Here is a 20,591-nt window from a genome sequence, read left to right on the forward strand (position 1 = left end):
AATTTAGTGTCTAATTTTTATTTAATTTATTTTTTTATGATAAATTTTAAATTAAAAAATTATTTATTTTATATTTTTAAAAATAAATAATAATTTTTAATTCTTTTTTAATAAGTTATATACCACTTTTTTAACATGATAACAATCATTTATCATTTATCACTCATGGAAATTTTTTTGATACACTCCAATCTCATCATCATTAAGATTATGGAATAATACTCTGACTTTAATTGATATGCACTGATGATCTATATGTAAATGCATGTCTTGAAGATCAGGTCAGGTCATCATCTATCGTGGTCTAAACGCTACCCATTTTGATGGATTATATTCTTTTTCAAAGATTCCATTACCATAACCATAACCAATCAAATTAAAACTTAAAAGCCATGCATAGCTACGTTGTCAACATTGTATTGGGGGATGGGAGCATCTGTATGTGTAGATGATGAGATGGGCCTATTATACAAATGTGGAAAAAGGGTATGGGGTGCTGACAGGTGTTCAACAACGTCAAATAGGATAATAACAAGAGTACTACCTGAATTGTATACTGCTTCTCGTCCTTGGTAGTTGATGGATATATAGCAGTAAATTAAAGTGATAAAGAATTAATCACATCATTATAACAGGTCAACAACTCTATATGTATGTATGTATTGTGTAGCATGCATCTCATCTCATCAGTTAGTAGTACTACATTTCCTGATACAAGTAGCAGAGGTAGGAATTATCAATTAAGAAACATTTGAAGAGCACTAAGGAATCAAGTTATTTTAACCGTTGATTTCAATTAATATATATTATATATTTTTTTTATAATTTAAATTAATAATTAAAATAATTGGAGCCAATGAGTAATAATTCAAATGGTTCCCATACTCAATTAAGAGGTTGCGGGTTCAAATCTCCTATCTTTAGTAAAAAAAAAAAATTTAAAATAATTGAAACAGTGGTATTCTCAGTATATTTAAAATGTTTCCTATTAATTATAATTACAGATTCAAATGTTATATATATTGCAGAATCAGTTGGTGCCTACCTGCTGCCTGCATCTGGTCTTTTATATATTGTTTCAGTTGTTAATTAATTATTAATATTTAAAAATATAAATTTAAAATATATTATTAAATTATTAAATTAAAAAAATTAAGTTAATGGCTATTAAACAAATTATATATAGACTTTGTTGTCATTTTAATCGGAGTAGTTATTAGCTCATAAGATAATAATGTATATAGAGATGGAAATAGATCATAACAAATCAAACTTTAGTCTTAACAATTCAGATTTTTTATGTAGTTAATTAGTTTAAGTTTGATGGACAGATTATTATATATATATTTTTTAAAATACTAAATTTAACTTGTTATTGAACTTGATCTGATTTTGAAGTCTATAACAAAATTTGATAATTTTTTTTATAAAAATAAAAAATTTAAAAATATTATTTATAAAAATTATTTTTTAATAAAAATTATTTAACTATAATATGCTAAATTTAATGTTTACAAGAATATTTAAATTTTTAAAATATTTAAAATATATAAAAATATTTATAATAAAATATAATAAATTTAAATATTTAATAATTTTATTAATAATAAAAATTATTTATATTTTAACAGGTCTATACAAATCTGATAAACCAATAAAATTAATTAATAGATCTGACGAACCAAAACTTTTATAATAAATTAGACCAAACTAAATACAAATCAAATTGTAAACACTTGATATATCGTCTAACCTATTTTCACTCCTAAATATCAAAACATCAACTTTGTAGTAAATTAGTATGGTTTGAAGTATTAGATAGAAATTTGATATTTATCTGGTAATTATATGAATTTTAATTTGATATATTGTTATCATGCTTAAAAAAAAGAGAGAGAATTGAGTCAATTTTGTATGCGTTATAATGTTATCATTATATAAAAATGGTATGTAAGCGAACACCAAAAAGCAGTAACTATATATATATATATATAATTACATGTATTGTTTGGGTAATTCATAATTTGACAATTTTAATTTAAAAGATACTACTACACTTTAAATATAAATTATAGTAAAATAATTTTTTTGGTGACAAATTATAGTAAAATATAAATAATAATATATATTTATTAGAAATAAAGAATAAGAATAATACACTTAAAAATAAGGGTATTTATGGATCAGATCTGATCCGCATATTTGCGGTATTTATCCGAATTCGATCTAAAAATTGTGGATATAGATCTGACCTGCAAGGCTATCGGATTATATCGGATCGGATCTGCACATCGGATTGCGGATTTTGTAGGTATCCACATATCTGCATATCCGCAAAAATAAAAAAATAAATATTTTTTTATGTTTTATTTCAACTAATAATTATCATATATATTGTATTATCTTAATTTATTATTTAAGAAAATTATGTTTAATATTATTTTAAAAGTAAACATATTTAAAAGAATAGAAAAAATAAATTTTATTGATATTTTTTAATAAAAATAAATTTTTAAAAATATTTTTGTGTTTTCCAGATCCAAATCTAAAAATTACAGATATTAGATCCAATCCGATCCGATAAATCAGATTGAAAATTTAACTATATCAAATCCACATTCACCCCTACTTAAAAAGTAAAAACTAACCGGTCACTGCATTCACGCCACCAAAATCAATAGAGTTGTCAAAATTATGTTATTAGACAAAAATTTCAATATGTCACGCATCCTTAATTTTTTAAATTTATTATTAAAATTTAACTTCATTTATTTATTTAATATTAAAATGTGAATTTTAGATAACTTTTATATATTTCTTATACAATTAATACTCTTAAAATTTTTAATTTTTCAATACAATCTTGTTAGCTTTATCACCTATATAACTATATTTATATGTCAATCTATCACATTGTTATCCTATCCCATAGTATTGTGTGAAGAAAAAGTTTAGAGCAGTAATTTTATTAAATTTTGACTAGTATATAATCAGTAAAAGAGAAGCGAGTAATTCTATACTATTGAATAAAATCTCACACCATTAAAAATATTATTGATGACTACAAATCACAAAAGTTACTAATCCTTAACACTTCTCGTTAACGTGTGAAAATTGAAGTGTTATTGTTACCTGAAATGCATAATGCTGAAACGAAAATGCTAGAGAAAAAACTAACGTAATATTATTTGATTTAATGTAAGATTTATATATATATTTTTATGTATGTAATATATATTTAATATTATCGAATTATTTTAATAATAATAAAATAAAATAAAATAATTATAGATTATTTTAGTATTTTTAAATATTTTTATGCAGAAAATAAGATAGGTGGATAGACTTGAAGATGTACCGAAAGAACTAAAGGGACGGCATGGAATAAGTGAACCCAGCCATATTATTCTTTGCTTCTTTTGAATATTATTGTTCCATGTCGTCCTTCTTTATAAATAGGGGTTTTATTATCAGAACTAAGAATTGAGAAACCTAACCTAACATACATAGAACCGATGAAACCGATGAAGGGGAAGGGAAAGGAAGAATTGAAGGGGAAGAATGGCAGAGGGGTTTTGACAGAAGATAGAGAGCACAGACGATGATATGCATCAATTCTGCATCTCACTCTTTTGTGCTCTCTATTCTTCTGTCATCACCTTCGTTCTCCTCTTTACTTCCGCGCCCTCAACCAACCTTTCATTTTTCCATCTCTCTTCCTCCCAGCTCTTTTATTTTCCTCATCTGAATGAATTATATTGAAGTAGCTAGTAGTTACAACAAAAATCTTTATCCTTGCGCATTAACGCCGTAACCTAATTAATAATTAGTATGTTGCAGTTAGACGACGATGGAGACGACTGGCTAGCTGCTGTGATCGAAGATCACGGATCTCTTTACTCATGAATGTGGCATAACATTTATATAAAAAGGTGATGTTGATTCTTTACTTTTATATATATATATATTAAAAATATTATTCGTACATTAAAATCAACTGAATAGTATATTTTGTATATACTATTTGCAAGATTTTACAATAGTATTAGTAATCCAATAACATATTTTAACCTACACTTATAAATATTGATAACTAATTGATAACTAATAAAAATAATAAATTTTATTATTGGGGGCTATATCATAGGTATTTTTCCCAAATTTGATACTTCAAATACTTAATCACTAAATTATGGAAACATTTCTGGCTTCATTCCTTTTTAATTTGTTATGAGGATGAGTATGCAGTATATATATGATGTTATCTTAATATTTTAGCAAACCACATGGTTTAGTGGAAGGAGGATCGGACCACACGTGCATGCAAACAGGATTTAATTTGTAGCAGCAATAATAACGTGATTTATTATATTAAGGGATTATTGCAGAAGCAGCTAGCTATCTAATTGTAAATTTAATTTGAAGAAATTAAAGAAAATTTATGGGTCATCCATGATCCATCCATGAGATGCATACTTGTAACAACCACGAACACGGAGGAGACATTCCATCATCAACAAAGCAATAATGCAATATAATGCGTGTATGTTTAGCATGATGACTTGATGAGCATCGCACTGTGCAAGTATTCCAATCATAATTTGAAGGCGAAACGTGTTCATGTGTGCGGTCTGCCCTCTGATTGAATGATTCATACTTGATAAGCCTACTTTCTTACATGTAGATGTAATTATTAGGAATATATGATTCTCTTCTAGCTTGAAATCCTTAGATTCCCATACAATATAATTCTTGTCCTGAAATGTAACACCTAGCTAGTACTTACTATCGAATGTTACTTTTTCTACGGATGCAATTTGACCTGAAATAGTATAATTAATAGATAGAAGAGTACGTAAGCAAGAAAAGAAACGGAAGCAACATGCATGGTTCAACCCCACTGAAATTACATGCACATATATCCGACCCATATGTATATTAATTATTGCATCCTCAAGATATTTCACTATGATATTTACTTTATTGATTGGGGGTTTATGTGACGCACAGTATAGACATATATAGCTAGAGTGATTTTTCTTTAAGGCAACTACTCAAATGAAGATACTAAAAACATCTTTTTATGAAGATTTTTGTGTTAAAAGTGTACTTTGTTTGTTTAGCCACACTTTAAAAAAAATAACACTTTTGTAACACATCAAAATCAAACCATACATTTCATCATCTAATGGTAAAAAAGAAGCATCTTCATATAAAGACAATAATGAAATCTTCATGGTAGTATCCACCTTTCTTTAATTACTTGATAACTTTAGTTAATTCCCTTCTTCACGTGACACGTCATTCTTTTATTTTTCACTTTATTAATCACTAACGTTAGCTAGGTACATAATCAACCCGTTATTAGATTTATTCATTTAAGAAGTTTTCAACTTTGCTAGTTATATATTAAAATTAGTAGTGATCAACATAAATAGGATAATATATGTATATCTGTAGCATTTATCATCATTCAATTTGCAAATTACAGATATAATCCGCTCCGTACTGTTCTTAGATAGGATAAAAATCGGTCTGCATTTCGAAAAAATTGGATCACAGATATTATGCATGTATTCACATATTATAAATAAATAAAGAATAAAAAAAATATATAGTAGTTAAGTTAGTGTTTTAGAAAGAAACCCCTAAATTTTAATATAGAAAATTTAGATATTATATCCGATAATTTTATAGAGGTGTACGCAGATCGAATCGGATCAGATATGACTAAAAATTCAATTCGATCTGCACAATTTTCATCGGATCGGATCGAATATGATATCGCATTTTTTAGTGTCGGATCCGATCCGATCCACACATTTGCGAATCGGATCGGTATATCCACATAATTGAACCTTATTTTTTTTAATTATATTTCTATGTAAAAAATTCAATAAAAATATTTTTTTTCACACTTTTAAACCTATTTATTCCTAAAATATTTTTAATTAAATTTTTTCTTAATAACAAAAATAAAATAATACAATATATGAATAATAATTACTAACTAAAACATACAAATAAGTAAATATAATACCAAACATATATATATTTATTTTTTTAATTATTTTTGTGTGGATCTGCGGATACAAATTAAAGTAGATATCCGCGATCCGATCAGTCTACAGATCGAATCGTATCCGCAATTTTCGGATGCGGATATTTATCACGGATCTGCGGATGCGATCCGATTCATGAACACCCCTAGATTTTAGTGTGGATCGGATCAAAATTTTGTTCATATTTGATCCAATTTGATTTGTATTCACCCCTTAAAAAGCAGCTACTAAAATCAATTATCAGTATAAAATATATATTAAACTAAAAATACACATGAAAAATAAATTAAACTGTAAATATTTATACACAAATATATAGTAATAGATTTTTTATGAGTATATAGTATTTTTGTTTTTATACCATTAAAATTTGGAAAGTTCTCATATTAACATTTTAAATGTATTTTTTGGTTACTAATATAAATATAAAAAAATTCTCACAAATATTATGTACACACTAAAATTAATTATTAAATCAGTATTATGTATTTGTATATAAATATATATAATATTTAATTCACCTTTAAAATGTATTTTATATTTTAATATATATAATATAAATAAATAATTTAATAATTAATTTTTTATATAAAAAATTAATTTGTTTCAATTATCTTATACCATGACTAAAATTTAAATTATAATTAAAACGAATTTGATATTATAAGTGGTGACTGATGATGGCCTAATTTTTTATCCGTTATTATAACTTCTTTTGCTAAATGAACTATCCCACTATCATTCTTTGGAAACATTCTGATGAAATCATGGATATATACTTGCTCAAGTTAGAAAAGAAACATTGAGTAAACTTTCTAATTGGTAGTAATATTTATGAATTTTTAATAGAAAAGTATAGGTATATAATTTTTAACCAGTAAATTTTAAACAATTATAATTAATAATAATTAATTTTATATTTAAAAAAAATTTAAATAATTACTAATTAATAATAATTAATTAATATAAAATGCAATTTAAAAATATTTGTTAATTTATTATTGATTAAACTTCTATTAATTACTGAGCAAAATTGATTTTTAATTTAGACAAATTAGTTCCTAATAAATTTGGATAACCTCAAACTAAAAATATCAAATCCACTTGAGATAGAGAATCACAAAGATGGACGGCTGATAAATTGATGTGATAAAAGTACAGTAGTGCGAGAGAAGCATTTTTCCCTTTCTATGTTTGTCTGAAATGATATACCTAATTACCTACTAGACTAAAATTTGTATGTTTCGGTTGGAGATTGGCTCGTCGGTGTGCATAATGCTTTAATTTGTGGCCCATTATTGGTAGTTATCACTTATCACATGCATCTTTTCTTTGTGGATGGCGAACTTGGGTCATGTTAAAAAATTAGAAAAATGATATTTGTACCACTATATTATACAAGTTTTTGCATATTTTTATTTGATCTCATTTTGTTTATCAATTATTTTAACACCAATGTAGAAAGTATAAAAAAGATGTACGCAAAATTATTACATGTAAATACCCCCAATTCACACCTATACCGATATATATTAAGGTTTTGAATATCCATATTCTTCTTCTTTCTTTCTCATGATCACAATATCAATATTGTCATCATCATCATCCCTATATAAGCATTTCACTTATTCTTAGGCTACATGTAAACTTGGAGCACAAAATATCATTTTACATAAAGTCAAAAAGCATATGGTGGGAGCACTACTTGTAATAACAAGACTAAAGATAAAGAAGTGTGGTATCTGATTGGTAACCAAGCTTTTGCTTTATGTTGAAATGATGACTACAAAGTTACAACCACCAATGTATAATTGGATGTAATTTAACAAAAAATGTTAAAGAATATCAGAATTTATTATTATTTAATTATTAATTTAAGTTTTTAATATATTTTTTTAATTTAATAATTTAATAATATATTTTATTTTATATTTTTAAACATTAATAATTAACTAAAAAATTAAAACAATAAATTTTGATAATCCTCTCCTTGCTAGCTGATGTATCCTCATTGATAAATTTGGAAAAGTTTAAGGGTCAGCAACTTTTTTAAATTTTGTCCAGCATATAACTAGTAAAGAAAATGAGTCATTGGATAAAATCTCACGCCAATCTCACACCATTAAAATCATCATTGATGGTTACAAATCACAAAAGTTACTGACCCTTAATACTTGACAAATTTTGTGTAGAGTATTAATAAGTTGGAGGTAGGGTTAGGGTGCAGGTTGCATGTGGTGGATGTCGATGTCGGTGTGTTTGAAGGACTTAATGTGAAGATCTCTGGTGATCTGAGTGGTAGTGTCCAAGAAGTACAAGGCGAAAGAGGTGAAGCAGGAACAAGCAAACATGGGAATGGGGCCATAGATCCAAAGGACAAGAGGAATAGACAAGTAGAAAGCCCTGAGTCCAAGGGACCAAGAAACACTTCCACGGTTCAATGTCTTCGCAACATACTCAATGAAATCCGTCTTCCCTTTGAGTGCAGGTGAAGTGATCAAGAAGCTCACGTGCGCGTAGTATCTGATAGACTGCATGTTACAGAGGAATGCAACAAGGAAGCACAACGATATGGAGAGCCTCTTGATAGCAGAGTTGAGGGAACTTTTGTTACCATAAACCAATTTGGTGTCGGAGTCGGTGTTGGCGAAAACGCCGATTAGTGAACTGAGTGTGATTGCTGTTGTTGCCAGAAGCGTTGATGCCATGATGTTGTTGCGGATTGTTTGAACCGCCAGAACTCCATTCTTCAGGGGATCCTGCACCAACGTTCTTATTAAATTGTTTGTTAAAAGATTTAAACTCAAAGAGATTATGGAGTGAGTAAAACTGACAGCCATGAGGGAAAGAACCCATTGATAACGAGACTGAGCGTTCAAGCCAATGACGGTGCGAGAAGGGTGCCTGATTATGGTGTAGAGAAGCCACGCGTGATATATTCCAAGCACCAGCACCCCAACTGGGACCAACACATAATCCAGCTCTGCTATTTCCATCTCTCACTTTCATCTATCTTCTCTTACTCCGCTTCTATCATATAACATTGACCACACTGGTATATATTGCACTTTTCTGTCACTCTTTGATGGATCCCACTTTACTTTACCTAAAGTCTTGCTCTTTCAGCTGTTCCTGCACATTCTCCACATCCCTCTTTTCATTATAATTTTCACACATAAATATATACACCATACGCTTTACGAAATAAAATACAAAAGGGAAATACAGGTTTAGAGGTACTAGAGATATAGTCATTAGTGTTACTTTTTTCTATCAAAGTAAATTATTGGGATGAGTGATATCATAACATAGTATTAGAGCTTTAGATCTAAAAGATCAAGAATTCGATCCTTGGTGAATCCTAAAATCAACTTAAATTTTTGGGTGATGTTCATTTTGTAACCCATATAACTTATTATACACATTGTACAAATAAGTGATTGGCTTCCTACTAGTAGGACTCTAAAACAAAATTCCCCTTAACCATCAAGCCTAAGGGTTTATGCTTTATATTTTATAATATTAAATTTATAAGATGTTGAGGCCATCAAACGTGCTGATTTGACCCATTTAGGCCAGTGTATGTGCCTAAATCTATAGATTATATGACCATTTTATTTTTCAAGCATTCATGAGTCTCGATTTTTAGGTTCGGATTATTTGTGGCTAACCCCACAAGTTATATATGGGTTGATCCATTTATTTTTTATTTTTAAAAGAAAATTTAAAAAATGTATTAGAAAATAAGTTTTTTTGTTTTTGGACAAAATATAGACCAAAAAGGTTTAAACAAACAATTGTTTTAGCAATTCTGGTCATGGGAGAAATTGAAATCAAGTTGATGAATTTTTATTGAAAATGCAAAATAAAAATCTATTGAACTTTTTTTGCGCATTAATGAGGCCCAACCTAACATCTCATTGGGGTGCGTAGTGACCGAAGGTAAATTAAGTCGGCCGATAACCAAGTTGGGTTGGTCTAGTGGTTAGCTCACTAGTCCGCTTAAGCAAGTGTCGGGGGTTCGAATCCCGTCTTGTGCATGCAGCAACCCATTGGCCAGCGGCAAACCCTTAAATGGAGCTCATTACCGCGACGGATTAGTCCTTAACCTGCCGGGTTGGGGGATACCGTGGGAAACCAAAAAAAAAAAAAAAAAAAAAAATTAAGTCGGCCGATCAAGACCAAAAAAAAAAGAAAAAAGTCGGCCGATTTATCTTCACACTCTTCTCCTCACTTCTCTTTTCTTTCTCCTTTTTTCCTCCCTCAATCCTTCGTTTATCTTTTTTGGTCTTTGTTTTATGTCCTAATTTCAAATTTAATAACCCTCTTATAATTTATATCTCTCATTTCGTGGTGTTTGTTAATTTTAGCATGGTGGTGCAAAACTGCAAATCCACTCAAATCTATAAAGAAAATATAATGAGTGAATTTTTTTTTCGTGATAATTTTTACAAATTTAAATATATATATTCAGATTTGTTCCAAGAGGAATAAAGGAGATCTCAAAATAGTGCAACACATGTGTGTAAATCTTGAAACGGAAGAAGAAATTTAGATCATTTTGTTTCAACTTGTTAAAATTCTCACTAATTAAAATTTGTAATTATTCTCAGCAATAATTCATCATATGAAATATTTATTTTCTTGTTCTATATGATAAATGTTATTTGAGTTTTCTAACAATGAAATTTAAATGTGTGCACTGAACTGAACCTGTTAAACAAAAAAAACCCTAAAAAGATAAGAATTGAACGATTACACCAAATCAAGAAACAACAACGATGTGGTCCTAATAAAATGCTTTCATTCAACAATGAAGTGTCTAAGCATCATTGGTATCCCCAGGAATCCAATGCTGATTTGCTGTTGTTGCCACTTGCCAGTGCTCAAAGCTTAACCATATGTCAGGTTTTATGTTAAAAAAGCTGTTCAATAGTGACTTTCAAACGGAAACAGATCTTGCATAAAAGCTCATGCGGTCCCAATTAATCCAAGATTGCGCAAACATTTCATATGCTCACATGAATTATGATCCTTTAATGTGTTCAATAGTGACCTTCAAATGGAAATAGATCTTCTTCATATAATACATACGAATTATGATCCTTAATGCGTGATCAACTCTTGTATGATTATTGATGTCACAGAGATCAACTCTGCAAAATCCAATGCATTAGTAAGATCATACGAAGGAACTATCCTGGTGCATGATGATGCACCAAGTTAATGGCATTCTTCAAGCATTGACATTACATAATAATAGGGTCAAAACTGTTACATAGTTATACATGATGATCCGCAGCTAAATTTGGAGACGAGTTGTTGTTACCGGGTAAGGAATAATAAGGAGAATGGAGTGCAGAGTGTGCATCATCATCATCATCATCATGATGAGTTGATGGGGTCTCTTTCCTGAATGAGTTACTGTGAAGATCCCTTGTAACTTTAGCTGTAGTGTCCAAGAAGTACAAACTAAATGAGGTGAAGCAACAACAAGCAAACATAGGTATGGGACCATAAATCCATAGGAAGAGAGGAAATGAGAGGTAAAAGGCCCGCAATCCGAGGGACCAAGAATGGCTTCCCCGGTTGAGGATCTTGCCAATGTATTCCATATGCTCCCTTTGGTCTCCGACCGTAGGCGCCGTGATTAGGAAGCTGACATGGGCATAGTATCTTATGGACTGCACATTGCATAGAAATGCAATAAGGAAGCAAATTGTGATGCAGATTTGTTTGATGGAAGTGGCTGTGTAAGGTATAAAAGGCATGCCCTCTGAAGCGCCAGTGCTGGTAGCAAAGATTCCAATCAGAGAACTCAGTGTGATTGCTGTTGTGGCAAGAAGAGTGGATGCCATTATGTTGTTGCGTATGGTTTGAACTGCCAAAACCCCATTCTTCAGCGGATCCTGTATGTCAAATAGACGAAGACTCAATATCATGTTTCTTGATTCAGAAATTGATACTAAAATTTTAGTTTTTGTCTCCAAAATTTTAGTATTTTAATATTTCTAAAAAATAGAAACACCAAAAATTGAAACTTTAAAAGACAAAAACTGAATATTTAATAACATTTTATACTTAAAATATTCTTATTTCAATTAATTAATTCTAATTTTTTTTGTGCAAATTAAATTAAAATTTTATTTTTATTTTTGTTTTTATTTTCCACTTTACACCAAACACAACCTTAAAACTTATTTTAGAGTTTATTTTATCAAAAACAAAGAATGAGATTCATTTTATCAAAATCAGAATCTTAAATGATTATTTACTCGTTTATATTCAATCAAACATACTATGACTACACTAGCCAACAAGTAATGAATGCGTTCCTCTTTTGAGATAGACATACATACGTTGACCTGTTTCTATCCATTTGTGTTCCAAAACAAACAATTAATGATTCTAAAATCCCAAACGAAACAAATGATATAAATAAATAAGGAGGAGGAAGAAGGAATACAGACACTCATCATGCATAGAACCCACTGGTGGCGAGAGTGGGCGTTGAGGCCAATGACAGTTCGGAGAGGAGTGCGGAGAATAGTGTAGAGAAGCCAAACATGGTACATCACGAACACCAACATACCCAACGGAACCAACACATACTCAAGCTCCTCCTTCTCTATCCACATCCCCATCCCCACACCCACTTATTGTGAATGATTGTCCATCCAAGTACTCTTTATGTTATGTTGAATATTTGCAAGTCACTTTCACAAGTTGCAATAATACTTGTATAATATTAGCTGAAAGATAATCTTAGGACTTAGGGGGGAGAAGCTGAAAGATTCAATCAAGTGCTTAGCGACAATAATTACACTGTCAAGTGTAAGATTATTAATTGGTTGTGTTGAGTGATGACCCCACCGCCCTTCCAACTTTTCTGCCACAACTCACATGTCTCGACTCTTCTACACCACGTGAACTTCCCCGCCCAGGATTATTTCTAAATTTTAAATGATCATCATCCACAAACTTAGATTTTTTAGCTTTTATTGTCATAAATAGATACAAAATGATTATAGTAAAGAATCTATACAAGTTAGATTGATTTACAGATAATAGATGAATAACTTTGTCATTTTTCTTAGTTTTGTGTTTAACTTAGAGCATCTCCAATAAAATATTTTTAAAATATCATTTTTGATGCTTTTAGAATTAAAATCTATATTAGAGTTGATTTATAGAATAAAATCCATATCACTTTATAGTTATCATATAAAATAATTTTAGTAAATTTTGATGCATATAAAATATGAGCAACAATTTTACATCTAAGTCATTTAGTTTAAGCTGCAGGGTTTGGTTTTTTACTTTTCTTTTTCTTTCTCCTCTTCCTGCTTTTTTTTCTCCTTCTCCTTCTACTTTTTCTTTATCTTTTTTTATTTGAATTTTTTTATTTTTTCTTTTTTTTTTCTTCTCCCTCGTCCATCATCGTTATCATCATCACCAATAACACCAATATTTTGCTAACATCTTTATTGATTCTGATTTTCTGTGGTGATCGAATGAACCAAAAATATTATCAAAACGAAACTATTATATAATGCCAAATGAACCGAAAATGGTCCATTATATAAATTCGAATCCATCTCGAATGAACCGAAAATTAGCTTAAAACGAAACCATTGTATAATATCAAATTGAACTAAAAATTGTCCATTATATAAATTTGAATTCGATGATAACGATAACGACAACGACGATACGTATTAGAAGAAGACAATGACGATAGCCATGATGATGATGATGATGATGATGGGAGAAAAAGGATGAAAAGAAAGGAGGAGACGAAATTACAATAATAGGAGAAGGAGGAGAAGTGTTGTTGGTAATGGAAGAACAAGAAGAAGGCTAGAGAGAATAGGGAAAAAAAAACGCGTAATTCAAATCACTTAGATGTAAAATTGTTGGATGTAAAAAATTATTCATATAATTACATCCATTCTTTTAAATGATCATTCACTCATCCAACCAATGTGAAAGGTAGTTAACTATAAAATTAATTGTTAACTATAAATCGTTAACCACTAAACTATAATTGTTCTCCATTTTGTGTCTACTAAAAAAAACTGCAAAATACGAGTTATCGATAATAAATTCACTATCAACTTACATTTCTTTTATTTTTTTAATTTCGAAGGGTTTTGCTAAATTACTATCCTAAACCCTAAAAGCATAAATTAAATATACCATAAAAGAAAATATTTAAATGTTATTTATTGCTAGGGGTGTTCATGGATCGGATCCGATCCGCATATCCGCGGTGTTTATCCGAATCCGATCCGAAAATTGTGGAGATCCGATCCGCAAGGCTTTCGGATCGGATCGGATCCACACACTAATCGGATCGGATTGCGCATTTTGTGTTGGTATCCGCATATCCGATCTGCATATCCGCGTATCCGCAAAAATAAAGAAATAAATAAGTAAAATATTCTTTTTATGTTTTATTTTAACTAATAATTATCATATATGTTAAATTATTTTAATTTATTATTCAAGAAAAATATGTTTAATATTATTTTAGGAGTAAACATATTTAAAAGAATAGAAAAAATAAATTTTATTGATATTTTTTTTATAAAAATAAGCTTTTAAAAATATTTTTGTATTTTGCGGATATATCCGATATCCGATCCGATCCGCATGTTTGCGGATCGGATCGAATCCAACCTTAAAAACTGCGGATATTGGATCCGATCCGATGATTTTAGTGCGGATCGGATCGAAATTTTGGCCATATCCGATCCGATCCGCGGACACCCCTATTTATTACTTTTATGTATTAAAAATGTAAAAAAACTTATTTTGTGATAAATAGTATTAAAATATTTTTTTTATTATATGCTTAACTTATATCCTAAAGACATAGGATAGCAAAATCCAATTTTAAAATGTATAAAACTATGCCAAAGAAATAATATATAAATTAGTTATAAATCCCACAATTAAATAGAGACAAAACATGGGACTATGGACTATATTTTATTGCAGATAAAAAAAAAAAGCTTGAATTTTAGAGGGCTGGTATCTCCCTTCTATAAGTAGGCGTCAAAACTTCATTATGATTACAGAAGGAAAGAAGGAATTGGAAAAGAGCATTTCCAAGACATTTGAAGTGGCATCTCTATTACAGCATCTAAGAACTTTTGTCAGCAGCTTTTCCTAGAGAGGTGAAGTTCAACCTGAAGAGAACAAGATGGAAACTGAATGGTTAGCCAACCAACATTAAACTATCAATTCCCATATAAACTCACTCTCATTCAAAGTAGTTTACCTGATAAGGGGCTTCCTCTGGGGCAGAGGTGCAGCTGTAGAACTTATGAATGGAGCTGTCAGCTCAGCAGGCTTTCAGGGACAAACAAAACAAAAACAAATAGTCAGAAACTCTTCAATTTCTTATTTAAGAACTGCACCATAAAATGGTTTGAACAAGATTAAGAGGGTAACCTCTAGCTCCTCCAAGCTCTCATTGGGGAATAAATGATTTGAACAAGAGGTTTCCTTCTCAGTAATAACTGGTTCGCCTACCACTGCCAGCTCTGAATGTGAAGAGTCCAAGTTGCTCTTGTTTATGTTCCCACCTAAATTTTTAAATTGATTTCTGTACTCAACATCATCTTCAAGCTCGTCGGGTTCTTCTGGTAAGGCTTGATGTGTATCATATGGACCAGATATGATCTTCTCAATGGCTAGATTTTCTGCTTCTTTAGAATTACATGTATTAGTGCCAGTAAGCATATGGTTGACTTGTTGGATACTTGCTGATCCATTGGTCTCGCCATGCCTGGAAGGACTTCCCGTTAAAGATTTCAAATCAGGCTTCTCATTCACACTGTTGACTTCTGATTCATCGCATTTCATAGAACAAGAACTAGCAATGCTAACAGGATTTCTCGAGTCATCATGAACATCCCCGCTGGAGGGAGGTAAAGATGCAAAAGACTTGGAAGTTCTTAAGTTATCAATGCTGTCCTCCGCTCGCTTTCTCTTCCTTTCATCGGCTTCTCTCAAGGCAACTGCTTGTCCTTCTTGAGACTTCTCTGCCTGACCATGTCCCGAATCCCTTAATTCCGAACTTCGCTTACTGTCCCAAGTCGCTTTAGTTGGCCGGGAAGGTCGAATGCCACCAGGAAAAACAAAGTTAGGTATGCTACGCCGTTTCACATGGGATACCTGGATAGCCATTCCTGGTTTCCACAAAGTATACATGTTGACAGAATGCTTAAATTCTTCAACGGTATGTCTTATATCAAATTGTTCGCCTTCATTCACAGGAACTCCTTGCTTACGTTGCAGACCCATGAAGTAGGAACAGTGGAAAGGCTTAGATTTGTCTGAAAAATCACCAGGATGTGGATGGCACTGAAGCATGCCATATGTGTGCCGCTCAATCTGGATGTTTAAAGGTAAAAGCAAATAAATAAAGAATGAAAATGGAAGTGTTCCTACCCCCTTTCTCACAGAGGAAGATAAGAGCTAAGTAAGAAAGAAAGTAAATTAGATGTCATAACATGCACTAATACAGTAACAGTGCTATACCTTCAATGTCAAGTGGCGGAGGCGGGACTCAACCCAGCCCTTCCATTTTCTAAGATCATCAGCATTCTCTGCTGAAACATCTATCTGCAGATAATTCTTATAAGCTTCAAAAAATGGATAAGGCTCAAAAAGAGCATCCCAATTGGCATTGTTCGCCTCCATTGCCTGCGAAGAATGACAGAAACTCAGAATTATGCAACTCAAATATCATCGAAATATAATCTTAACTAATAAGTAAACCACCCTAGAAGAAACTTAGTTCCATAATAATAAAGTCATAAAAGAGATCATTGCAGATAAAAACATTGTTTTGGCTTAACATAAAACCAGCTACAACAACGAAGCCTTGTCCCACTAGGTGGAGTTGGCATGGATAAGGCAATGCCGCAATATTTTATCTTAAAACATATTAGTGTCTAAACCATTAACAATTAAATCTCATTGAATGGAAGGGAAAAAAGAAAAAGAGAAAATTGAACCAAAATTTGTTTCATTTTTCAAACTTCATATAGCTTGACCAAGACTATTTCCTTGAATTTTCCCAAAAGCCAATATTTCTGGAGCAATCCATCATACCTCACATATTTCATTTCCCCTCTGAAACTCCTCTGTCATAATACGCAATGTACTTGATGAAACATTGTAGCTAGAGTTCATGCAAGGATAAGCAGGAGTAATTATCGGCATTAGATGGAATCTATCCTTGGGATATCGTCTAGGATCCCAAACTTGGAGTCCAAGAGATCCTTCTTCAATAGCACAAAGGAGGACAGGGTTCGGCCAACGCCACTGAGTATACACCCTAAAGAACCTAGACACTAACATATTTGGAAGTGCATTTGGAAATAACTGACATATTCGAGCAACAAGCAATGCCCAGTTTATACCACCCAAAAAACCAGAAACCTGCCCACAACATATCATGTTTTAGGTAAATCAGAGTAATATAATTATAATTGAGATAGGAAGAGAAGGAGCTTTGACATACATTTGAATAGACACCACGTCGCTTTGCCCAAAACCTCATGCATCTCAATGTTGTGCGAAAATTCTGCACGTCAAAAACAGACATACAATGATTAATGTGACAGGAAACCTTGATGCATAAATCTCCAACCATGTTTAGGATTTCATATACACTACCTGAATATTTGGAACCAAACGCAGGATTTGATCAGTCACTCTACAACCATTAAGACTACGAACAGTTTGTTCATCTGCATTTTGTAATATTGACTCCTGTGATATATCCAAGTCCTGTCCCACAAAATCAGCCAGCATTACTAAGCAGTAATAAAAGGTTAAATATGATTAACTTTGCCTATACAAGCAACATGCAGACAAACATAACACAAGGTGGACAAGAACTGTTTGTCACTCAGCATGATTCAATTTCATACATATCAAATGGAACAACTTAGGCATATGAATCTTTAATCTTTAATCTTGCATAAAATACTTACCTCAGGAATAACCCACAAAGACAATCTTGCATAAAGGAGATCAATAGAAACACCATTGAACTTGAACCCCATCACTGGAACATGAGCATCAGGCACAGGGTGCAACTCTGTTACTTCTGGCATCTCAGACAGCATCCTATGTAGTTCACCAAAGAAATCTTCCTAAAGGTCAATTCAAATAACTATTTTAGCATATCAAAGATAAAACCTGCAAATGATATATTTGCAACAAGAAATGGTAATAATTATCATACTTCTCTGGATACATGCCTAGGTGCCACACAAAGCGTGTCTATATCAGCTCCAGGGCCATGGACCTACAAAATTTGGGAGCGAACTGGTAAAATAACACAATCTGAAAGAGGAGAGAAATAAAAAGAGAGAGATGACAATAAATGTATTATAGTGATTATCAGTATTATCACTTTTTCCAGTCCAAAATTCTGTACATTCTATGTCAAGCTAATAACATATGACAGTGCTACCCTTACTCACCCTCTCCAATCCTTTCTCCAGAAGACTGTCCAAGCTTGAATTGCAATTTAAAGATGAACAAAATACAGGCACAAAAACAAAAAATGGAAGATAAAACAGAAACAGAGTTATACCCCTAACCGATACGAGCCAAAGGTGAAAATTTTGGCATTTGCTTCTTGCACCAGTTGGTCATTGAGTCCCTTTGCACGGCTAATGGTTTTGACCCAAATCTTCACAATCTAGTTCGTATCAAAACAGAAAATAAAATATCAGCAACCTCATAAGGAACACCACCAAAATTCGAAGACAGTACTTAATGAAAATGTAACAATACAATCAAAAGATTAAGTCAAACAGCTACTCTCAACTAAAGAATATTTCTCAAGAATTTAAACATGTTCATTCAAGAAGATTTATTCAACCTGATCTAGCCTGCCAAGAACTTCCTCCCTACTAACTGCCTCCTCCTGATTTTCGTACAAGCCAGCATCTTGCAAGTACTGAACATCCACAATCCCGAATCAGTAAATTAACACTTGAAAAACCTCAAGAACTAACTAGCAATGATTTAGAATAGCCTGAAACAGAACCTTTTCGAGTTCCCGAGTCTTGATCACATCATACTCAGTTGGTCCGCCCAATGAAATGGGCTCAGTTATGCCTAATCGTTGCTGCTGTCCATTATTTCGATTGCTCAGTCCCGGGCTCCCCATCAATGAGAGATGATAAGGTTCTTTCTTCTTTTTCCCCTCTATTTTCTTTCCTCCCTTTTTTTTTTGAATTATTATTTCAATAATTTATCTTTTTTATTTTCTTCAACAACAGGAGAGACGTGAGGTTTAAAAGTAATCCACGATATTACACAGTATTCTCCCAATAAAATCAAAGAACACAACATGAGTTAAGAAAAATGATAAAAGAAACGGAAACGAAAAAGACTGCAAGAATGAGATGAGATGATAATTGTTGATTGTACAGTATTGAGGGGAGAAACAACTCAAAGCTATAAACTTTGACAAAGGATATAACAATTACAAAAAGTACCCACAACAAAGATTTCCCCAACAACAAAAAGAAAAGGAAAAAAGAGAAAAGAGTACAAATTGAAAACCCTAAAGAGCTAAATCAGCAGAAAGAAAGGACAAAAGCCATAAAGAGATTATCAGAAGCGGAGAAGCTGCGGCGCCTTGGTGGTAACAGTTGAGCGGAGCTGCTGTTGAACCCCCCGAATCTTGCAACCACATAAATAAACGATGAAGAAACCTGGGAACAACGACGATGGAAATGGTTAGAGAGAGTGGATGGATAAAGATTGTAGAAAGAAAGAAGCATACGCAGAGAGAGAGAGAGAGAGAGAGAGAGAGAGAGAGAGAGAGAGAGAATTTGAGTAAAAGCTTCGTACATTCGTGTTTCATCGTCGATAACAGTTACAGTTTGGTGCAACACTTCGGAATAATGACGAACATCCGCAGCACAGAATAAAAAAAAAGAGATGATAAATTAGAGTAAATAAGAATTTGGGTAGAAAAAATATAAAATATCTATTTTATAATACGTTTTACACAAAATTAAATTAGAAGATCCGCAACACGACAATGTAATACGTCATATACAAAATTAAATTCATATAATATTATACATTTTATTTTAATATAAAAAAGTTTATGCGTAAATCTAATTATTTATTATCTTAATAATAACAGTCGTTTACATCTGTTTTGTGTATAATTATTTAAAAAATAATACAATTAAATAATTATATAAAATATTTTTGTTTTATTTTTATTTTTTTTATCAATTGCATAAATAAATAAGTCCTATAATTTTTTTTGGACACGACGTAATTCATCGTAATTAGATATATGACGATAAAACGTTATATTTCGTTCAATAATATTATTTATATATATTCTATGTTTTTAATATTCATATAAAATTATAATTATTATTAATATAATTATATATTTTAATTATTTTTAATCAAGATTTTTGGAGTTAAAATTTATTTTGGCCCATGAAATTTTCACTTGATCTCAAT

The 20,591-nt window shown here is 31.2% G+C and overlaps 3 protein-coding genes across 3 annotated transcripts; all 3 read right to left on the minus strand.

The window, feature by feature from the left end:
• Positions 1 to 8,153: 8,153 nt before the first annotated feature.
• On the minus strand, positions 8,154 to 9,216 carry LOC112734226 (uncharacterized). The gene is made up of 2 exons (XM_025783457.3): positions 8,897 to 9,216; positions 8,154 to 8,821 (listed from the first exon to the last, which is right to left on the minus strand). The coding sequence occupies exons 1-2, from the start codon at positions 9,056 to 9,058 to the stop codon at positions 8,279 to 8,281; spliced, it is 705 nt and encodes a 234-aa protein (XP_025639242.1). The 5' UTR covers positions 9,059 to 9,216; the 3' UTR covers positions 8,154 to 8,278.
• A 2,031-nt stretch (positions 9,217 to 11,247) lies between these two features.
• Positions 11,248 to 13,946, minus strand: LOC112734228 (uncharacterized). The gene is made up of 2 exons (XM_025783459.3): positions 12,533 to 13,946; positions 11,248 to 11,971 (listed from the first exon to the last, which is right to left on the minus strand). The coding sequence occupies exons 1-2, from the start codon at positions 12,704 to 12,706 to the stop codon at positions 11,345 to 11,347; spliced, it is 801 nt and encodes a 266-aa protein (XP_025639244.1). The 5' UTR covers positions 12,707 to 13,946; the 3' UTR covers positions 11,248 to 11,344.
• Positions 13,947 to 15,024: 1,078 nt separating this feature from the next.
• On the minus strand, positions 15,025 to 20,096 carry LOC112734229 (nuclear poly(A) polymerase 1). The gene is made up of 13 exons (XM_025783460.2): positions 19,956 to 20,096; positions 19,144 to 19,816; positions 18,976 to 19,053; positions 18,685 to 18,792; positions 18,331 to 18,393; positions 18,077 to 18,238; positions 17,757 to 17,870; positions 17,602 to 17,664; positions 17,190 to 17,519; positions 16,614 to 16,778; positions 15,522 to 16,466; positions 15,349 to 15,419; positions 15,025 to 15,256 (listed from the first exon to the last, which is right to left on the minus strand). The coding sequence occupies exons 2-13, from the start codon at positions 19,264 to 19,266 to the stop codon at positions 15,211 to 15,213; spliced, it is 2,268 nt and encodes a 755-aa protein (XP_025639245.1). The 5' UTR covers positions 19,267 to 19,816; positions 19,956 to 20,096; the 3' UTR covers positions 15,025 to 15,210.
• Between the last annotated feature and the right edge of the window lie 495 nt (positions 20,097 to 20,591).

This window comes from Arachis hypogaea, chromosome 3 (assembly GCF_003086295.3).
Source record: "Arachis hypogaea cultivar Tifrunner chromosome 3, arahy.Tifrunner.gnm2.J5K5, whole genome shotgun sequence".
Lineage (NCBI taxonomy): Eukaryota > Viridiplantae > Streptophyta > Magnoliopsida > Fabales > Fabaceae > Arachis > Arachis hypogaea.

Excerpts from the sequence above, each read along its gene's own strand:
- LOC112734228 (XM_025783459.3), bottom strand. The coding sequence starts at position 12,706 with ATGGGGATGTGGATAGAGAAGGAGGAGCTTGAGTATGTGTTGGTTCCG. Across the intron at positions 11,972-12,532 it reads GGGTTCTATGCATGATGAGT|GATCCGCTGAAGAATGGGGT; the intron begins GTCTGTATTCCT and ends TTTGACATACAG.
- LOC112734226 (XM_025783457.3), bottom strand. The coding sequence starts at position 9,058 with ATGGAAATAGCAGAGCTGGATTATGTGTTGGTCCCAGTTGGGGTGCTG. Across the intron at positions 8,822-8,896 it reads GGGTTCTTTCCCTCATGGCT|GATCCCCTGAAGAATGGAGT; the intron begins GTCAGTTTTACT and ends ACGTTGGTGCAG.
- LOC112734229 (XM_025783460.2), bottom strand. The coding sequence starts at position 19,266 with ATGGGGAGCCCGGGACTGAGCAATCGAAATAATGGACAGCAGCAACGA. Across the intron at positions 18,793-18,975 it reads TTCTTGGCAGGCTAGATCAG|ATTGTGAAGATTTGGGTCAA; the intron begins GTTGAATAAATC and ends GATACGAACTAG. Across the intron at positions 17,871-18,076 it reads CTTTGTGGGTTATTCCTGAG|GACTTGGATATATCACAGGA; the intron begins GTAAGTATTTTA and ends TTTGTGGGACAG.